The 23,334-nt window shown below is 32.2% G+C and overlaps 1 protein-coding gene across 1 annotated transcript in view; it reads right to left on the reverse strand.

The window, feature by feature from the left end:
- Positions 1–5,469: 5,469 nt before the first annotated feature.
- The window catches only part of LOC143045900 (neuronal acetylcholine receptor subunit beta-3-like), a 52,406-nt gene continuing 34,541 nt past the window's right edge, over positions 5,470–23,334 (reverse strand). Inside the window, exons 3-7 of the mRNA XM_076218728.1 lie at positions 20,892–21,001; positions 18,995–19,452; positions 13,594–13,680; positions 7,493–7,608; positions 5,470–6,604 (exon numbers count right to left, since the gene is read on the reverse strand). Coding sequence (XP_076074843.1) covers positions 6,128–6,604; positions 7,493–7,608; positions 13,594–13,680; positions 18,995–19,452; positions 20,892–21,001 — 1,248 coding nt within the window. The 3' untranslated portion in view covers positions 5,470–6,127. The remainder of the gene's footprint in view (positions 6,605–7,492; positions 7,609–13,593; positions 13,681–18,994; positions 19,453–20,891; positions 21,002–23,334) is intronic.

Below are 23,334 nucleotides of genomic sequence, written 5' to 3' on the forward strand. Positions count from 1 at the left end.
ATGTCATTTGTGAAACGGTTATTCAATAATGGTCAAACAACTCGTGATGGCGTCCGTAAAATTTACGAAGGGATGATTTCTTCAACTTCACCATTTGTAACTCTTGGTTTAATAGCTTCCTTGTGAGCAGCAACCCTCTATTAAGAAGATCATGATAGGAAATGCAAGCACGGAAATATCGTATCAATTGGGAGATATATAACCCGTATGCAGGTGCTGCTGGAATGTTGCTTCTTAGAAATAGAAAGTTCACAATTGGAAAGGTGAAATCATCTCTTTGGTCGCAAAGTTTTGTTTTCAACCGACCCTCATTGTCAATTAATAGATGTAAGTCAAGATATGAGGCCGACTTAACTGTATCTGTAGTATCCTTTATCTCTAGTTCGATGGGAAAGATGCGCTCAACATAGTCACCAAATTTTGAATTATTTAGTGAAAGAACATCATCTATATAGCGGAAAGTAGAGTTAAAGGATATTGCTAACTTTTTATCTTTCCTCCTAAGAAGTTTCTGAATGAAGTCAGCCTCATAATAAAGAAACAAGTCGGCAAGAAAAGGGGCACAATTTGTTCCCATTGGAATGTCGACAGTCTTGAAAAACACGTCCTCCGAACGTAACAAATATGTTGTCAATCAAAAAATCAAGCATCTTGATAATGTCAGTTTCAGATAATTTTTTGTTTGAATCAGAGTGATCCTTTAAAAAGTAGGATTTATCCCTCCCCAAGACAAGATACTTGTACCTACGTTGGCTATTCTTTTTTATGAAACAAAGAAATACCAACTCTTTCATTTTTTCTTTAAGTTTGGAATGTGGAATACTTGTGTAAAGTGTAGAAAATTCAAATGTTTTAATACTATTACAAGATGAAAGAGAGTTGGATTGTATGTTCTCTAAAAGATCTTTGGAATTTTTAAGTATCCACCTCTGATTCACGCCACCTCTAGAATATGCAGTTTCACAATAACTTTGAAGCCCATCTTTGATAGCTGATAAAATAGATGTTAATAATTTAGAAAGAGGTTTCGTGGAGCACTTGGAAGACCCAGCAATTTACCGTTGTTTGTAAGGACACATATGTAGTTTCGGTATCCAGTACAGTGAATGAAGATCCAGTTCTTCATCTTTGGTTGAAATTCCAAAGGAACAAAGAACAAACCTATGATTATCCAGGATTTCCTCTTTGGTAAGTGTCGTGAGGGTATATGGTGAGTTTCCAAGTGAATTGTCAATACCTAATTCGTTTATCAAGCAGTTAAATTAATGAGTTTTACACACAAAAACGATGTTGTTTGGGGCTTTATCTGCGGGGACAACAACATATTTGTCATGGAGGTAGGATAAGTGTTTTGCAACATTTGGGTCTTTAAAGATTGACGTAGAATGGGCATTGATAGACCCATTCAGTTTCTTAATTCTAATTTGTATCAACAACTGTCATATTCCTGACTTTGTACAGGCATTTTTTTATGTAGAAAATGGTGGATTAAACCTGGTTCTATAGCTAGCTTAACCTTTCCTTTGTATGACAGTCGCATCAAACTCCATTATATTGACAACGATGCGTGAACAAAACAAACAGACAAAGACTGCAAACAACCGAACCAAGAATTAATGTTGACCACATGGTCGGAGTGATATAGCAGTGGTTTTTCTTTTAATGATATTTCGAAGGCTGTGTCTTGTGTGTTTTGTTATGAACAAGATTGTTTTAATATACAACTAACACTTCTACTTTGATTCAAATTATTCCTAAACATGGTATATAAATCAGATCATCTGTATTCCATGAAACAACATGGATAATCATTCGTGTTTAATTGTTCTACATTAAAAGTTTTTTGCGTATCAATACTGGATTAAAGTGTCTAAACATATTATAAACGACTTTTTTTATTAAATAGTATGTAATTTACGAAAGTTACAAATAACCAACATTGATATGTTTTAAGCAAAATTATTGCTTCAATTATTGTTTTACATTACAGTTACTATCAAATTTCAATTTCCCGACAGGGATGTGTATTTGAGCAAACAACCTCGCTTATTTTTTTTAAATTTCAAGAAGAGCTTTTAAGAAATGTCACTTACACTTTCATTATAGCGTCTGTAAACATGTTTTACTAGACAGCCTAATTGGTAGTGTCTATTTAAAAGAATATATATGCAACTAAATCATTTAAACATCAAGACATGATGTTAGCTCGATTGCGTTTAAATAAAATCTTCTAATGTTCTTAATGTTTTTAAATCGTAGAAATTCTTCCTAAGACAGAATGATCATACTTGATTACCAACACCCCGTGAAACTTTTAAATATGTTACCATAACTATATCTGTTTATACTCATGATGCACTAGTAGTACGAATGTTTTGTAGTATGACTGGTCTTGTATGGGTATCGTTTCTGTATATATTTTCATGTTTGCTCTAGTAGCATCAATGTTTTGTAGTATGTCTATTGTCTTGTTCTATTATTTCAAGGCAGCAAGTCTTCATGATCTTTTATAATCAATATTACAGTCATATTGGATAATCACGGTCATGCGACTTTATGAAATATAAATCATCACAGTCAAGTAATATCTAAAAAGTAAGATAACCAAAAATACCGGACTCGTACAAAAATTTAAAATAGGAAGTCCGTAGTCAAATGGCAAAATCAAAAGCTGAAATACATCAAACAAATGGATAACAACTGTCATATTCTTCTTCTTGTCGACTTGTTCTTGTATTCAAAGGAGAATGACGTCATATAGGAACTTCTTAGGAAGAAATAAAAGAAGTAAGCAGTATCCTTTAACTTTGCTTTTCACTATTATTCAAAAAGAGGGACGAAAGATACCAAAGGGACAATCAAACTCATAAATCTAAAATAAACTGACAACGCCATGGCTAAAAATGAAAAAGACAAACAGACAAACAATAGTACACATGACACAACATAGAAAACTAAAGAATAAACAACACGAACCCCACAAAAAACTAGGGGTGATTTCAGGTGCTCCGGAAGGGTAAGCAGATCCTGCTCCACATATGGCACCCGTCGTGTTGCTTATGTGATAACAAATCCGTTAAATAGTCTAATTCGGTAGGTCTCATTCATGAAAGGGAAGGGGATTGTAGTTACGACAAAATTTGGTGACTATGTTGAACGCATCTATCCCATCAAAACCATATAGTTAAGTCTACCTCAAATCTTTATTTCCATATAAAAATTGACAATGAGGGTGCGAGAAAAACTAACCCTTACGACAAAAGAGATGATTTGAGCATCATAATAGTGAACTTTCCATTTCTATGTAGAAATATTCCAGAAGGCACCTGTATACGGATATCACAGTTGATACGATATTCAAGGGTCTTATTTCCTATCATAAGTTCCTTAAAGATGATCGCTCCTTTTGTTTTAGAACTTGTGCCAGATATTTGGAATCCTCTGGTTTTATCCATGTTGTGCCATTAAATGTTTTTGCCCATTGACCCCTACATTTCTTCCCAGAATTTGATAACATAATATTTTGTCTATATCTTATAAAATCTTATAAAATCCTTGTTCAGTTTATTCTACTTTATAAGTTTCTTTCTTTATAATCTATCAAATTTTAACAGTCTTTTAAAAAGCTTGTTATTTTGAAACAGAGTAGCGACCTTTCTCAAAAGATGGTTGCTGCACACAAGGAAGCTGTTAAACCAAGAGTTCCAAGTGGGGAGTTGAAATCATTCGTTCGAAAGTTTTACGGACGCCATCACCAGTTAGTTGACCGTTATGGTATGTACGTTTCACAGATGACTGTAGGTATTTTTCGATTGGCGTAACTGAAATCCCATCCCCATATTCCCCGAGTGTGACCCCAAAATTAGCCTTATTACCGGGTCTGTACTATCCTGAACAATACTACAGTTGTCACACATTGAGCAGAATATCCTTACACTTTCGGAGCACCTGAGACCACCTCCTTTTTTGGTGTGGTTCTTGTTCCTCAGTCTTTAGTTTTGTATGTTTTGTTTTATGTACTGTTGTTTGTCTGTTGGGTATGTTTATTACCTATGACGTTGTCAGTTGCCTTTCTTTGTTGATACGTTCTTGAACGCATAGTTCATTATTCTATTTAGGTGTACTGGTGAACTGTCGTTAATTAGTGGAAGGTTGTATTCTGTGGATTAAATGTTGGCATGTGCTTTTATAGTATTTATTTATGTATTAATCTGTCTTGAGTGTTCTTGCGTTTATTTGTACAGTATTCCTGTCGTAATTATGTCATTTTAACGACATTTTTACCACTGTCATATAACCGGGAGGTTTTGCTAGCCATAAAACAAGATTCAATCGACTGTTTTTTTACCCAGTCAGAAACATGGCAGTTGTTATAAAATAGTCCGTTTGTATGCATGTTTGCTGTTTATTGTAGCAGATTCGGGTTTTCTGTTGTTCAGTTGTACTTTCAATATGTGATGCATTTCCCTCGGTTTAAGTTTGTGACCCATATTTGTTTCAGTTAACTCCATTTATGACTATTGAACAGAGGTATACTACTGTTGCCTTTATGCATACGTATGTTAAAGAAAGCAATACAGCATTGTCCAAGGTTCAAAAGTCGGCTGTTCTCTTCGTTCGTTCATTCCTGATTGTTTATTCATTTGTTGTGTTGGTGTTGTTGATTTTGTTGTTTTATTGTTTTTTTCTTTTTGATTTTAAATTCTCATTTTTATGTTTTATCCTTTTGGCATTATATTACCTTGTTTGTGTGTTTTATTTTTCATGTTAAACACCATATTTTTGTTTGTTGTTTCATATACGTTTTAGCGTTGCATGTGTGGAAAAAGTAAAATCACAAAAATACTGAACTTAGAGGAAAATCTAATTGGAAAGTCCATAATCACATGGCTAACCAAACAATTTGCTGCAACATTATTTTCCGTTAAAAATGTTGTTTTTATTGATTGTTGGTTGTCTTTGTCATTTAAAGAAGAAGTGGCCATAGATGCAGGAAAGTTTAACTCGGACAATGAAATGAGGAGATTGCTTATCAAGGTATATGTTTATAATACACAACAGAAAACATGAACGAAAACTAAGACGGAACACAATGGTAAAAAGCTCAAATCCGAATTTACATGATCACTATGAAAATTTTCAGCTTGATAACATTATATGAAATAAACAAACCATTTTAAAATACAATTTTTTATTGTGTAAACCTCATATATAGCGTTTGATAGGTACAACCTATTATGTAAACATGAACAGTTTTTGAAGTGAAGCTATTTTAACATGAAAATCAATTCTGGATTCCAAAAAAAAATAAAGTAAGCTTTAACACGGCAACAGTGTACGTGAATCGTGTTCATGCATTGTCAATCTGTAGATGAGAGGCTATGGTAAAACTAGTTGTGATGCTCACTTTGATTGTTTAATATGAAATTTTTTTTAAATTATATCATTTTAGTAGTAATTTGGTGTGCATCGAAACAGTTATTAGACGTGACTTGAAACTTGTTCATAAACTCGCGAAATTTGCTTGATCAAACAAATTAAAAAGATACAAGTCATGAAATCTGGTCTTTATTAAGGGTTGCAGAAGATGAATGAACATACATTTTTGTTTTAAACTGCTGCCTGTTTCAGATTCATTAACCATGGTATGATTTATCTAAAGAATAATCTTTACAGATTAAATAATCGTGTTGTCCATGTAAATGAAGGTTTTACGTCATTTGTTATTTTAGGTTGACAGTACAACTAATTATTTTAAACATTGCCACAGTTTTTACAAATGATAACACGTTTCAACATGTTAAAGAGGATTAATCTTGACATTGAAATCTAAAACATCATTTAAGTTCTCTGGTTGTGTTATGTGTTAAAGTAGCACTAGCTACGAGATATCTATTACAAATTAAAAATATGTTTTTTTGAAACGTAAAAAGTAATTTGAATAATACAAACGCGCATGAAAGATGCAGGATACTGTGATCATTTATGATCGCATGCGCAGATATATGTGTACCCCTGTATAAGTAAAGTTAAATGTTACAATACAGGACAAATAATTCTTATAGACTGGCTATTACGAAATGGGTAGTTCCTGTTTCTCGATATTGTCATTTCCCCATTGTATATTTTATTCTTCTTGTTGATTAAATAAACTCACTATTGCTCTGTGAAAAGCTGTGCATATCGATACAATAATAACAAGCAAATATAAGCAGAAAAATAAGCGGTCTAAAACAAGGGCGACAATTCGCCATTCTCTTGTTATTCTTTCTTTCATTTCTTTTTCTTCGGTTTTATCCGACCATCGTTGCAAATGGTTCCTGATTTCTTTGACATCTTGCTCTACAGACGACAGTAGAGTCTGAGAAATACTTGTCGGAATCGGAGGACAAGGTTCGTCGTCTGTATTTTGGATACCGTTTTGCATTGGTTTCCAACTGTCTTCTGTCTGTGTTTCAAAATAACCCACTTTGTCATACTTAAATCGTTTTTCTCTGTTTTTCATATTTATATTATTTGTAATTCGTGAATTATCTGTTGAACAGGAATTGTAAGACACTTGTCCTTTCATACATAAAATTCTGGCAAATCCGTTTACAAAAAGCTGAAAAAATAAAGAGAATAAACATATTTAATGCATATTCTATGGTATCCATTTGACTGCAAACACAGTTAGTTTTCTATTAAAAATATTTACGGTACCAATTGCCTGCAACAGATTCGCAATTGACAATTTAGTTTATGTGTTGGCAAAACTTTTATTGTAGGATGCGTCGATTTAGATTTTACTTAACAAATAGTTCGTGCAACTCAAGTCAAAGGTACAGTTAATGAAGCTTGTAGTTTATCTATAAAGAATTACGTTACCAAAGTAAAGGTCTTTGCGTGTTCAGTATCTGCCTTTCTGTACAAAACTACAGGGCCAAATTAGGTCAGTTTTTCCTCGTATGAATTGTTTTACATTTTTCATATTGTGGCCAATTTAGCTTGATTTGCGGTATGGGTTTTGCTAATTGTTGAAGGCTGTATGGTTACCCGAATACTGGTTTTATTATACCTCGAGCGTTCAACCAAGGTAGTTTTTTTAAGTCATGCATTTATTGATGGTTTGTTTCCAATTGTACTGAAGTCAAGTTTTAATTGCTATTTTGTTAACGGTTCAAAATCGGTTTTTGTTACAATATAAGGAGTATCCATATCGTCATGGTATACAATTATCGACCAACTGCATTGCTACATTCACGAAATCATAAGATGTTAATGACTGAAGAAATGGAAGGATTATGTGTAGTATTTTAGAAAATGTCAGAAATAATGAGTTATACCGCAATGGTTATCTGTCAGTAAACCACAAGTTTTCGATTTTGTAAGGTTTCCTCCTCATTTTAGGAAATATGATGCTTTAACTTCCAACAGACACAATATTCCTTCATAGCTGTTTTTGTTTATACAAAAATCGACATTTCTTAAAAATATCTTATCCTTTACTTACCGATTTGACACATTTTGGTACTTCCGTTCTGGAACCCCGGAAGTACAAATTTACAACGATCACTGATAAAAATGTCGACAGCGTTATCAGTATCATATTAAGACAGTAGTATGCACCTGTAAAATAATAGCGAATGATTAATATAAAACTATATTGAATACAATAATTACAAATGTATCAATGTATAGGTATGTGTGTCCTTGTCGTGGGGATATATTCATTAATGTTTGTCGCAAGACGATGAAAAACAAAAAATCTCACAGCTTTCGCGAACTTCTGTTGTCAGTCCTTGAGTTTTTCGACCTAAACCTAATGCTGAGCATTAATTTTGCGTATGATGGTCCTAAAACGTGTAAACGGATACTTTTATGCCTTGAAATTACTACGGTTGCTTCCCAACAAATCGTAACAGTGAGATAACTGTATTATTGTCTAGCCAAGTTGAGTTTAGTTTTATAAATCAAATTTCAGAGATGTTAATTCCAATAAACTTTAATAGGCATCGTTATAGTAGCATTGCCGCCTTGTGTATGGACTTTTTCAATAATGACTCTTGGAAGAATATTTAGCTAGGAGTATTCCTTATGATATATATTTTTTATTTGTGTTGTATTTTGTTTGTTTTGTTTGTAATCTATATTTGTTTTGTTTGTCTTTTTTGTGTTTCTTTTTGGCCAGGGTGTTGTCTGTTTTTTTGTGATTTTTCCATGTTAACTTTTTTCCCTTCTGAAAGTTTTGTAACTAATGAATTCATATAAAACAAAATCACGTACGTGTCACAAAACTAATATCATCCAATATAATAAACTGCAGTGATATATCAATAATCTGAATAAACACTTTTAGTGACAATGTTTGGGGGAAGTTATATTGAGCGTTTTCTGTTTGCTTTCCATTTCATTCAATTTCGGTTGAATATTAATTTTAAACTTCAAAACCCAAAGTCATATCTGAAGTATAAACACAACTTTTCATCAACAGTTACAATATCACTAATATCAAAGAGTTTATTTAGCCAATTCCAAAGTATTTCAACTGAAAAATTGTCAATTAAATGAAAAGAAAACACCGTTATTCTTGACAAGCCTTGTCGAACAAATAGACATATATTTTCATTGGTTATTTGATTGAAGTGAATCTAGGGTCCCCGAGGAAATCACAGTTCCTCAATATAACCAACAGTATCGAAACAAAACATCTTTCAAAAGTACAATCAATTGATACTAGAGATCGTCAAATTAAGTTCAGATTGGGGCTGTTTAAAGCCACTCGTGGTCCTATGGTAATAGTTTAGTAAAAAGATATTGTTTAAGTAGTTATCGTTTTTTTAAGTCTGGAGAAAATTAACACTCACTTTATTATTCTTACTTTTCAAGGTTATATTAAGTCACGATTTTCGTATAGTAAACTGATAGTCTTAGTAAGCTGTAGCCTAGACCCAAGTGTGATAAAATTAGTTCCGGCTTTCTATAAATCACGTATAGCGATAAATGTTTACTTTACTAACGATTTGTTGTAAATCTGAGACGGACTTGCAGTGTAAACTGTTGTGTGTTCCTTTTAATTAAGTCGTCACAATAGGGCAATGATGAATAATTCATTTATGATAAGTTCTAATCTATGTCAACAAAAACCGCAGTTTTTGTATTGCTTAGACCATAGGAGACGAAACAAAGTCGAAATATGATGCAACAGACACCATATGTTGTTTAAATTAAAACATGTATTCTCTATCCAAACAGCCTTTGTCTTGCTTGTAATCTATGTTTCAAAATGTTTTAGCTGTGTCCATTTATTATGTTGTATGTCTTCTATCTATATATTAAATTATGCATACTGTGTATTAAAACTTATTATTAATATGATTACATATGATTATCATTACAAAAAATATATAAATATGATGTGTTAGATAACTGTAAACATGACAAAAAAAGGCAACAGTAGTATACCGATGTTCAAACTCATAAATCCATGGACAAAAAACAAAATCGGGGTAACAAACTAAAACTGAGGGAAACGCATTAAATATAAGAGGAGAACAACGACACAACACTACAATGTAACACACGCAGAAACGGACCAAGCAACAGACAAAATCCCACGAGAATAACAAATATAACATCAAAACCAAATACATGAATTTGGGATAGACAAGTACCGTGACACGTCTTATCGCAAAGACTCAAATGGCTGAGTTGCGCAGATTGTTTCTTAAACAAGAATGACAGTTCTGTCCTAAACATTCAACATTTTAAACAATTCTGTACACTACTCAATAATTGAAGGTGTACAATCTCAATTGGTTTCACAACTTCTTTAGTTTAAACAGTATTCATCAATTAAAAATTCATTTTAAATATGACATTCGGAAACAAGTTTGGAAAAACTTATATAAATCCGTCTTCGAAACACTTTTTTCTTTTACTTTATGTTTATCATATAGACCTGTAGTTTGGAAAGAAAACTTTCCCTCAACTTTAACAATGCAAAAAAGACGAATACTGTACGATTTTCCATCGGATAATACTAGCTTTATATAAAAGTGTTGATTTAAATATGAAATAAACTGAAAATATTGTAGAAGCATTAAAGGACTTGTGGATATACCTTCTAACAGATATTTTGGTTGCTGTCAGAACAAAGGCCTGTGGGAATAATTGTAAACTGTTGGAACTTCGTTGTAATACATCATTTTGATTTTGATTAAAGCAATTTTCACAGCATATAATAAGTGATTAGAATAACCTACGAATTTCTAATTTCATCAAAATCTGTTCATACTTTAAAATTAATTTACATCCTCATTTGGGAGACTGTGATGTCTAAATTGATGGACTGATTTAGACACTAATGCTATATTCAGTATTATACACTGTGAATAATTGTACCATACCATGCACTCTTATGCTTGATAATTAGTTTTGAAAGATTACCCATATATTGTGGGGTAAAAGGTTTAAGGCCTCCCTAAGAGCAAAACATTAGTGTAACTAGTCAACGATTGTTTAAGTGGTTCAATAACTTGAAAGTTACATTGATGAAGGTTGAGACATGTTGCATATTCAGGAAAAACAGATTACAATACTTAATTTGATAAAATATTCAAAGTGGAACAACGGTAATGATTAAAAAAGTCGAAAAGTTTAGACCACTACTTGGAATAGAGGGAGAGCAACATAAAATCTTGCACATAACGTCCACACTCTGACTGGACGAGGCTGTGTCTTTATACATCACAAAATAGTCTTGATTATGTTGCCGAATGAGTCCAGGGAACGATATTTTTATTCTCCATTCGACAGGTCATTTTCAGAGGGTAATGTAAATTCGGCTTTCAGATTACGAAAATGGTATATCAAAAACACATCTATCCTACATGTGTTTATCAAGACCTTAATACAAATAAAAAAAAGCAGATTTAAAAATTCATCTAATTTTAAGAGATCCGCTTGTCTAATTTTATTCTCAATAGTAATAAATTTCAGAACAATAAATAAAAGACCAGCAGCCACCAAAGTATCTTCAACAATAGACAGGTATCGATACAATATATCAAGCTCCAAATGGCGCCAATAAAATGGGAATGTTAATGGGAACTATCAAAGATCTGACATCAATACAAAAAAAAAATAGTATATCAAAATACCGAACTTAGAGGAAAATTCAAAACGAAAGTCCCTAAGCAAATGACAAAATCAAAAGCTCAAACACATCAAAGAATGAATAACAACAAACATAATACCTATCAGATATAATACAGAAGACAACACTCATGAGATTCCTGTTTTCAGTAAAGAACTTGAACATACTGTACTTTTCATCAGGGCCAATATATCAACACAAAGCAATTAATTCTAAGAACAAAAACTGGGGATGTTAGATTGTGTTACGGAAGGGTAAGCAGATCCTGCCCGACATTTTGCACTCGTTGTTTAGGTAATGTTAGTACAGACCCTGTTTTGAAAAGCAGGTTTACAAAGTTTGGGACTCTAAACTTTTACATTTAACATGTTTGATGACAACAACACATTCTGATGTACAAAAAGTACTGAAAACCAAATGACGGTTCATAATTTCCATCAATATAAAGATATAATTGCACTTTTATTCAACACAAAACTCCAATATAAGTATCGTTATCTTTAGATTATTCACACTTTAGCATTTGAAATAACTGAATGCAAATATCGGTGTTTTAATATTAACAAAACGAGGAAGTATTGGTATTTTCAAACAATGCGAACATTATATATGATTTCAATTTAAATGAAGGAATAATTGCACTGTTATTCAGCACACATTAAAGTTTAATGTCTTTATCCTTAGATTATTCACATTTCGTAAGAAATAATTCATCTAGCGGTATTATAAATGATTCATTGCAAATAAAGGTACACTATTTTTGTACAAAGAAGAAATATGGGTAAACGATGTAAACATAATTTTTATTTCGTTTTTTTTATATTCATTCTTTTTTTTTTTGTTCTTATAAAAACAACCCATCCTGACTTTCAAAAAGTACTAAAAACAAATGACGGCATATGATTACCATTAAAACGTACAAATAAATGAAACCTTATTCAAGACAAACAAAGATTTCAGTATCTTCAATCTTGTATTATCTACATCTTATGCAAAACATCTCATAGAGTAACATTGAAATCGTTAAAGAGGGTGTTTCCCAATCGTGAACTTTCCGTTTATATTTAGCAGCATTCCAGCAGTGACTGAATATGGAATATATATCTTCTTACATCATGAATACAGAGATTATGCTTACAATATTGCCATTAAACCAAGAAAGCTAAGTGATAAAGTTGAAGTCATCCCTTCAAAAACTTACGGTCGAGTTGGTTGACCGTTATCGAATAATTATTTCACAGATAACGACGGATATGTTCAAATAGTCATAACATCAATTCCTTCATATTTTCATCGAATGTGACCAACCGTATTAGACTTATCACCAGTTTTGTACGATCACAAGCAGCAGGGCAGGTCCAACATCAGTTTTGAAAGAGGTTTAATCAACCATGTACTACATAAGAAAATACCTGTACCAAGACACTTGTTATCCATTCGTTTGATGTATTTGAGATTTTGATTTTGCTTACGGACTTCCGTTTTGAATTTTCATCGGAGTTCGGTATTTTTGTTATTTAACTTTTTGATGGAGATCGTGATTGCCAGTATTAAATTTTTGGTGTTGCATTTTGTAGTCTGTTTTTGTTGTTTTTTTCGTATTTCGTTTTTGCAATGACACTCTCAGTTCGTTCCAAATGATGAATTTGATATCTACCGTCACTCTTTTCTCACCTTGTTTGATGGGCGTTAGGAATTTCTGATTGGTACTTTAGATAATAATCTCGTTAAGGAACGTTAAAGGAACATATATGTGAAATCTGGTTGCATTTGATTAAAGTAAAAACCATTAGTAATCTAGAATAAGCAAAGGCGGTTATGGCTATAAACTTACCAGAACCTTTAACATTATTCACTTAAAGAGAACATATTGTATCTTTTTAGGAATTAAAGTTGGATTTTAGGAAAACTCCATTTACATATAACAAAATATTGCCAAGCAAACATATTTTGGGAAATTGAATGTGGATGTACATCTCAGATTCATATAGCAGATGAATATGATAAAGAGGAAAATCATAACTACTGAACATAGAGGCAAACATAAAGCGTCCTCTAAAAATAACTAACACCAAATGTTTCTGAACTTTACAGTCGTTTTCAGCGTTTATGTTGAAAGTACATATCTAAATCATTATATGTTTTTGTACACGGATTCCTCAGACACTATCAATTTCTATGTCAAGTGGACCGTGAAGTTGGGATCAAAACTCTAATTCGGCATTACAATTAGAAACATCATATCACAGGACACATCTTTACAAAGTCTAAAGTTGATTGAACTTCATCAAAAACAACCTTGACCAAAAGCGGACAGACAGACGAACGGTGGGACGAACGAAAGAACGACCGGACGAACGAACGAACGCACAGACCAGACAACATAATGTCCCCTTCTATCATGGGTAAGGCATAATAATGATCTTACCTATAAGGGGTATAGATATTATTCTTACCTATAAGGGGTATAGATGAGGCAGCTGGTGGTGTTGATTCGGCCAACAATAACAACAGAACAAAGAAGGCTACAAAAATATTCATACCTGAAAATAAAGTGAAAAATATTAACAAACAGTATTCTTAAACAAAGAGGTAACCAAAGTAAACGTAATATTCTTAAATTTGGTCAAACATGCCCTTTTGAGATGTTGAAAAACGTTCTATAAAAAGAAAAAAATATTATGAAAATTGTACTTTGATCAGTTTGATGTCACAATTAATGTGGAAGACGTGAAAAAAAACGTGTATTTTTTGTCAGTTGCCAAAGTGGTCTAAGAAGTCAATTTACTTTATCCCTTGCCTGAGGAAACTGATATTTTGAGTTCGAACCCAGCATGTGGCAGTGGAAATATCTCCCATCTTTACTGCATAGGACCGTCAATTTACCTGTCAAATGTCGGTTATTCTCTCTGGGTACTCCGACTGTCCCTCCAAAAAAAAAAAAACTGACCGCCACTTACTATTCAATAGTGCATAAAGTGACAACATTTTCATCTGTGGTGGACTTGTAATCATATTATTAGCGTTGGGTACTTGTTTTATAAATCTTACCATTCAGTGACAAACTTAACTAACAAATTAATCATTTGCTTCTGTTATTTATTAATATTATATTTTCCTCATAAGTAAAACAAATTGTACAGTATATAGAAAATATAAGTTCTGTTGTCAATTTACAATAACGTTTCAATCGAACGGTTTAAAATGTAAAGATACATTATTTTCTAATTGTTAGAGACGTGTGATTTGTTGAATAATACATCATCCTAGGGATTGAACTGTAGGTAACGCAATCAAAGAGGCGAAATTTCGATAACAATTCTAACTAAAAGTACACGTAGATCATAACTATTTGAAATATAATAATTTGCCAATTTCATTTGAATTTTTAAAAGAAATGCTACTACAAAAAAAAAAACACATTAAATTACATGTTTACAAACAAAGGAATACGGTACGCTAATGTAATATACACTTTAGTAGATTTTGTAAACACTAATACAATTATATATGACTGCTTAAACTTTTATGCACTATCAAAATGGAATTAATTCTCTTCTATTCTCAGTTCATACAATATTTTATCACCTACTGATACTCAAAAATTCATAATGGAATCAAATGACAGTCAAACAAGATGTGGGTTTGGCGCAAGCGCTCCGTTAAACCCAGGATTATGACAGACAATTGCCAATGCCTCAAGTGTTTGATAGTTTTGCCATTAGATAAGGGACTTTCCGTTTTGAATTTTCTACGGAGCTCAGTATTTTTGTGATTTTACCTTTTTCTTACGAGCCTTTTCCTTAAAAAAGCTGCTTTAAATTGACAATTGATTTTATAGATATGCCTTGAAATTAAGTAAGTTGATTATTCATTGTTTAAATATAAATCGTACTCCTAATTACCAATTCTAATTCTCCTTTCCTTAATTGTGTCAATGTCTAAAACACCTTCACGACGTATGAATGGATTTCGGTTAAGTGTGTAGAATATGAAATATGCTAAACGATGGATGCTTTACTCCGAATTGTCCTCGTAAAAATACAGGAACTTACTTTGTCTTTCTTTACATAATGAATGACATACGAAACAAATGTCAATATTGCTTTGGTGTATAAATACGCGACTGTCAAAAATTACCGGAAGCAATTGTTTCATTACAATAATGTACTCCAAAGTAACACCTAAATGCAGTATTTTCCGTTTAAGTGGACTATAATTTGACTTAATTGTGGTGAAATGCATTTGGAGTTACATAACGTTAATGTAGTAAAAGTAGGGAAACTATTTATTCTTGTCTTAATGTTTCGCCCACGTACATAGGCAATTTCAATTAAAAACACATTGGTTCAAAGAAGTATGATCAATTCTCAAAAGTCTTTATCTATTTTGTGGAAGTTCAAATCAACATTACATGTGACCACTAAATAAACGATTAAAAATGGCTCGAAACAGTAATTTTGATGGATTTTAACAAATTTAAAATACCCTTATATATATAAATATGACTTATTAATGTCTACCAAATACATGTTATTTCATTTTACTAAACAGTGTCTTTCACTGCAACAATCTAGGAAATCATTTAGAATTTAGCCTTGATTCTTTATTTCCACTTCAACCCCGCAAACACCAACACATAAATATCTTCTGTCGCTTGTTTGAAAGTCAAAGACGTATGAAAGCTAGGTATATAATTACCAATGTAACAAGATGAGAACGCCATATATAAACTGTGATACCCAGTATAATATTCATTAAAGATATTTGAAATTTTTAAAAAGTATAAACACATTTTACCATCAACCGTGCCACAGTCAGTGTTATTTAACGTACCGGTATTTCCCACACTGATTTGATTACAATCATTTTTACTGTCTACCCAGGGTACATCCGCCAAGATGTCAGTGCCTCGGTTAACGTATGATTTGAATAACACAATTTGTCTGTAAATTTTGTTTATAAGAATAAAAAAAAATAATCTTACTCTAAGTAGTAAGTTCCTTAAGCAAAATCGACCTACACGATTTTTGTCTAATGTTTATGATGGTCGAATTAGTTTTTAAGCTCTCGATAGGTTAAAATGATTTACTTCAAAACCTTTTTAATAAGGGTCAATTAAAAAACAAGGATTGTAAGAACAGAATAAATAGTTATATATTAGTAGAAACTAAATTATATCAAGTAGTTAAATATACAGTTCTCAAAAATTGAAAGACTCTTTTACTTCCTCCTTATAGGAATATGTAATAAAGGTTATTTTTTTTTTATCAAATGACTCAATTTCCCACAGTTGGTATATCTTTGATACGTTCAATTTATTTAAGAGAACACGACAGCTAAACATCAAAATGTGATGGCTAACTCGTACGGTATTACTAAAAGAAAGATTTCTTTCTCGATCAGACTGTCTGGTGTGAAATATTTTATTTTGACGTTCTTTTTTATTTTATTTCTTTTCCGTCCTATGTAATTAAACTGTATAATACGTTTTGCTACAAAATTTGCAAAAACGGTTATACATCAAGAAAGAGGAATTACATCGGATAATTGAAGTGATATCATAGCTGTAAATCTGATCGACTCGTTCGTTTTATAAATTGTTTTGTTTATATCGCTGCCTATCTAACGTAAAAGGTTGAAATAGAAACTAATTGCAGGATCCTTGTTTCAAATGGGGCGTTAAGCGATCGATACGTATTTGAGAAAGTCTGTAATTTTTTTATGACGGACTTAATTCCGATACGAAGATATCATTTGTTGGAGACACTTCATCAATTTTTATGATTACTCTCTCACGGAGTAATGATGGGTGCTGTAACCGTGAAATTATCCAACACGAACTATCGACACTCAATATAAATATCTTATATATAATATTAATGGAACGTAAGGCATTGCTTATTTTTGAAGCACCACGTAAATAATAGTTAAACGACTATAGCATCAAATTAAAAAAGACCAATTAACTCGTGATGAATATCATAAACTTGGTCATGCTATTATTTGACTCTACCGACCATTCGATAACCTTGGGTTAAAGCTCACATATCATATTTGCCATTTTGCCATTCCTTATTTCTTAGGCGTAGAATGCCAAGTTTATAACACTTTTTATTTAGATTGAACAGAAAATAAACGAGTGCACCGATCCCAAATCATCTTCAGTAACCTTTAGATATGCCCAAGATAGATAGGGCTATGCAATACTAAACGGATCTAATAAGATAAATATAGACAACATTGACCTTCCAAACTTTTGATTTGAATGCTTCTTATGAAGGTAGTCCTGCTAACGTTTGGAATGAGAACATCAGTATAGAATAAGGAGATGTGGCATGATAGCCAATGAGACAACTATTCAACAGATTCCAGATGACGTGGTTTAAGTTACTAAAGGTCACCGAACGACTTTCAATAATGAGCAAAACACATATGAATAGTCAGTGTAAAAAGGTATCGTAAGGACAAAATGTGAAACAATACAAAAACAAAACCTGATTAATACATGAAACACAAAAGACAACGATAATCACCTTATTAAAGGCTCCTGACTTAATTCTGGCACTGATATAATGTAGAAGAGTTAAACATATTCGTGTGAACTCATCTCCTAACCCTTCCGTCTTCCTGTGACAGTTGATTTACACACTAAAAATCAGTTGAACATAGCTTAAAAGAGGGGGCGAAAGATAACAGAGGGACAGTCAAACTCACAGATAGAAAATAAACTAACAACGTCATGGCTAAAAATGAAAAAGACAAACAGACAAATAATATTAAACAAGACACAACATAAACTACCAAAGACTAGCAAAACGAACCCCACCAAAAACTGGGGATGATCTCAGGTGCTCCGGACGGGTAAGCAGATACTGTTCCACATCTAGCACCCGTCGTGTTTCTCATGTTAAGCTGGACTCGCAAGATTGACATGAAGCACAAAAAGACAACTGCCATAATGATCAAAGACATAAAGTAAAAAAAATAGAGTAGTCGCATTTACTTACAGCTAGATCATGTTCAATACCCACTTAAAATAATTTATGTTTGACCGGACTAAAGTATCGATACAGATCCAACGGGTCAGTATGTAAAGGCATCATAACACGCGTAATATAAAAATGTTTACATTGGCAAGATGTAGGACCATAAGTTTTCAAAATTGCATAGCAATACATGTTGAGTTATGTTTTAATTTATCAGACACACTATAATTGCATGTACCGATAAAAAAAAACAATGTTCAAATTTCTTTATCCGGTGTTAAAATGATATCTATTAGGAATTAGATGATGCAAAGAATCAATAAGTTTTCATGGATCTTATCTTAATTTACGTGATTTTGATAGGCGTACGGCCTCAAATGTAGTGGTAATACTATTTTTAAATCATATTTTAAAACGTCTTACCACCACAACATAGTTGGCGGATTTGTCGGCCATTACGAACAAAAAACTTTGGAGTTTATAATCCTTGAAAAATCAGGACAGTGATATTTTGTTTAACTAACTTTCAATTTCAATAATATTATACTGATTATATATAATGTTCAATAATCATCGACTGTTCAATATTGTCCTAATGCAGTTTTATAGATGTTCATGTCATTTATATATAACCAGAATCACACGGAGCGAGTAATTTGATAATGTTTAAAGCAATAACACTTAAACAAGAAACTTGTAGGATTTCAGTTTAATCTAATTTGAGGAAATGTGATGGAAAATTCCAGTTTCGTTTATTTAGTTAATTGAATTTTTGAATTTTAAAAATATTCTTTTTATTCGTATATAATATAATATGACGTGTATCAATTTGATTAATGCATATACATTGTAGTTAATGTTTACTTACCGAGCTGCATCTTGGCGGGAGACTCTGGTGGCAGCCAGAACAACACTAATGTTAATGATGACAGGAGAATACATGGTAAAATTAAAATATAGTTATAAAAGGCTGGCTGACGCTTTATCTTTAAGTGAAAAGTTAGGTCCACAAAAGGTTCATCACAACAGGCATATCGGAAGACAGTTTTCTTCGCTCGGGAAGAAATTATTTCCCATTCGTTACTTTTGATATAATCTGTCATTTCAAATCCAGTGCTAACGTTATAAACAAGATCAAGGTCAATTTTATATCCATCGTATGTCCATGAACCAAATTTCATTTTGCACGTTTGGACATCAAACGGAAAGTACATTATATCTATGGCACATGAACTTCTAAATATAGCTTGGGGTATCCACTGAATGCCACCATCATGTGACACCACTAACAGGGCTTCCCTTTTTTCCTCTCTCCTTTCGTCTGCACTGTAAGTAAATAATAAATATATTCAATTGTAATGAATTATGATAACAAAACAGATTTAAAAACGTAACCATATGTTAGGTTAATTGAAGACAATTTCTAAACAACAATATTTCCATGTTTCTAGAATGATCTTCTACAGGTACTATTGAGATTTATCATTTGATAATCTATGTATATCAAACTTTTGGGAGTATCAAAACTAAAAGAAACGTAACAAGCATTGCCTAAACAGTCTGTGGCTATTGTCACCATATAAATGTTAAAGTGGTATACTTTGGTCAGCGCAAGTGCGAGGGGAGAACCGTGATGAAAGAATGTAAACAAACGTGCTCTTGAAGGTAAACAGTAATAAAAGATTCTTAAAAGTTTATGTAATGTAACAAATCATTTAACAACTGGTAAGGAATCGTTTAATTAACAAATGGGAACGTATGGAAAATATGAAAACTAGTGGCATGGCTCTTTCGATTCATCTATCTGTCACGTTTTCCGCGTGCTCTGTTTTTATGGTCTATCAATGTCACGATCAGGTAAACTTCGGCAACAAATTAACGAAAGTTGATTAGCTTGCGATCAACAACCACTGAATGAAATATTATTTGTCGATAATTATAGATTATCGGTGATCATCTCAACGAGATTGCTTTTCTCGCTTGAGCCGGGACTGCGAAAGCGAGAAAGGCAATCGAGTTGAGATGAAAAATGATAATCTTTTTATCGCTATTTTACCTATGACGATGTTGTCAATTTCATGTCAATTTCGTGTCAATTTCATGTCAATTTCGATAGCAACCCCACGTGCATGCTTAGTTTCTAGTAATAATTTTCCATCTCAAGCGAGTAGAATGATATGAAAATTATCACAAAAAAAGATCAAAGGTAAAATGCACAAAATAGCGATAATAGGTAATATATGTGTAATAAATATGACAAAAAAAAATTCTTGCAAGACTTTATTTAGTATATATGCATGCATTGGTTCAATGATTTCGACACCATTAAAATGTCAAGAAACTCGTTTCGTATCACTTTAAACTTATCATTACTATACATTATGTAAATCTTTAAATATATTGGTAACATTAATTAACTCGAAGACCCCAAAAAAGCAACAACACTGAAGATTTACATAACTATATTTTGAAATTTTCTCGCCTTGGGTAGTACCGAGATGTAAAGATACAATACATTTTGGCAGTAATGCAACTTTCAATAAGTTTCTAGTTTAAAGAGAATAGTTCATAATAAATAACATTTTCTCTGCATAGATGTTCAAAAAGCATTATTCATTAATCTAACATAAACTAGAACCAATTTCACAGAGACTAAAAGACAGACCATATGTGTTAATATTTGTCCTGTATGTATTATTTCATATTAAAAGCTTTATTTGTCACATCTCTAGATTGTAATCACATTGTATACATTAAAAACTTACTAGTTATAAAGTTTGATATCTGGTTGCCAGATACTTCCCATGGGAACCCTAACTTTGGTGATGTTGTCATATTCTAGTGGATCCCATGACATATAAATATCTTTCCAATGCTGAAATAGAAAATCATTGTAATAATATTAAAACAATAAAAATGTTATAACTTTCCTAAATGTTTTGAACGCATATTTAAAATTAATGATCACTTGATTTTAATTTCAGATCTATCCATGCTTTGACTTTAATGAATTTGTTTGATAATAACAGTAAAACTGTCTCCTGCATGACTGCCTTCATGACTTCTGCAGCTCGTAGCGTGTAGGACATTTTCAATCTTCTGTTTCCATTGTTTTATGAAATAAGGACATGAGGTATAATTGCCAATGAGACAACATTCCACCTTCTTATACTTCATTTGATTTCCAAAATGTTTGATTCTATATTCTTGATAACGCAGACTACAAAATCAACATCTCCTTCTAGTTAAAGTCGATTGTTAGTACTAGAGTAAAGATTTCACCAAATAGATATAACCAATCCTGTTGTCTATGATGAGTTTATTTACAACCACTGGGTCGATGCCACTGCTGGTGGAGTTTGTATTCTCCAAGGGATACACAAGCCCAGTAATCATCACTTCTGTGTTAACATAAATTATTATTGATATGGTGACTGTTTACAAAACTTTGTATTTTTGAAATACTAAATCTTTTTTACCTCAGGAATAGATTACCTTAGCTGTATTTGGCAAAACGTTTAGGAATTTTTGGCCTTCAATGCTCTTCAACTTCGTATTTTATTTTGCTTTTTCAGCATATTTTGATTCGAGCGTCACTGATGATTCTTTTGTAGACGGAAAGCGCGTCTGGCGCAAATTTTGACTTTCAATATGATGCGTTTATCTTTATGGTTATTATATATAACCTGCAGTATAAACAAAATATCATGTTCAGTCAAATAAGAAACACACATATGTAACATTTAAATGAATACAAGGGTGACTGCGTTAAAGTTGATTTCAATAGAACAGGAATTAAAAAGCACAAGCTAACCAGAGTTCACCACAATGTTGAGAGATACTTTTAACCATATGTGAAGCTCTAAATCATCTCAGTCTAAACAACCGGTTAATTAATTAACAGATACCAACTTTACAATAAATATGATAAGTAATGGAAGCTAGATTCTGTAAATGGGAAAAACAGTCACGGACAACAAATGTTTGGACACAACACTCAAATACATAGCGGACATTACACTCTCGCGTGTTACGTTGCATGTATTGTTGAATAAATAATGTGACGGTTCAGCTAATTGAATTTAAATCCGAACGGTGGAAAACCCATCATAGATATAGCTATTAGATATGAATACAAAGAGAAGTCGATTGTACGTCAATGACAGCACCATTAAAAACCAGATGCAGGACAAATCATAGTGTATTTATGTTTTGACAGTTGACTTTTATTTTTTTATAAGTCCCTTGAATTGAACAGGCATCAATTTGACATGATTTTCCAGTTAAGGGAAAAACACAAGTAATCGGAAGAAAAAAATAGTATTGTGTGATATATAAATCCCATGGTAGTACTTTCCAAAGAGGTTCTATAAGTACAAGTTATGTTTCTTCTGTTTACTGACAGATATACATTCATCAAAGCAGTAAAAGTAAAGTCTGGGGACAAGAAACGTGTTACATCAGTTCTAGGTCCATCACATTATAAACTTTGAGAATTATTATCACTAAAACATGCTAACTATGTTGAAATTGCTCATAGAATACATAGTTAGCTGTTGTTTATGCATGTTTATAATACTTTTGATTGTTTTTATTCGAGCACAAATTTAAACTATGGTATAACGTTATTGGAAGGTTGTCAAATTCTAAAAAACTTTCTACAACTAACAAAACAAAAGGCCTCAAATTTACCTGGTTTTATTATTTATTGTTTATTTCTCAGATTCCAATATAGGGTTTTCTATATATAAATGGCAAAATCAAAAGCTCAAATACAACAAACGAATATATAGCACCAGTCATTTGCATGACTTTGTACTTTATAGTGCAAGAAAATTGGTACCGTTAATTTTATTTGTACAGGCATTTTCAAAAATAGCAAATTGATAAAACCTTGTTTAATAGCTAGCTTAACCTCTTACTTATATGAGAGTGCATATGATTCCATAATATTGACAACTGTGTATGAACAAAACAAACAGACATGATATGTAAAAATAAAAAAAAAATAGGGGTACATCATTCGACATTGTGCTATAATCTTAATCACAATGAGAACAAAAAATTATGTCAACAAAAAAAACCAAAAAAAAACCGTAAAGACATATAGACAAAATGCATTAGCAAAAACGAGAGACAAGAATACAAAAGTTTACTCTAGTACAATAACACAATGACGTGATGTATAAGTACCGAGTGAGGCACATG

The sequence above is a fragment of the Mytilus galloprovincialis genome, chromosome 9 (genome assembly GCF_965363235.1).
Source record: "Mytilus galloprovincialis chromosome 9, xbMytGall1.hap1.1, whole genome shotgun sequence".
Lineage (NCBI taxonomy): Eukaryota > Metazoa > Mollusca > Bivalvia > Mytilida > Mytilidae > Mytilus > Mytilus galloprovincialis.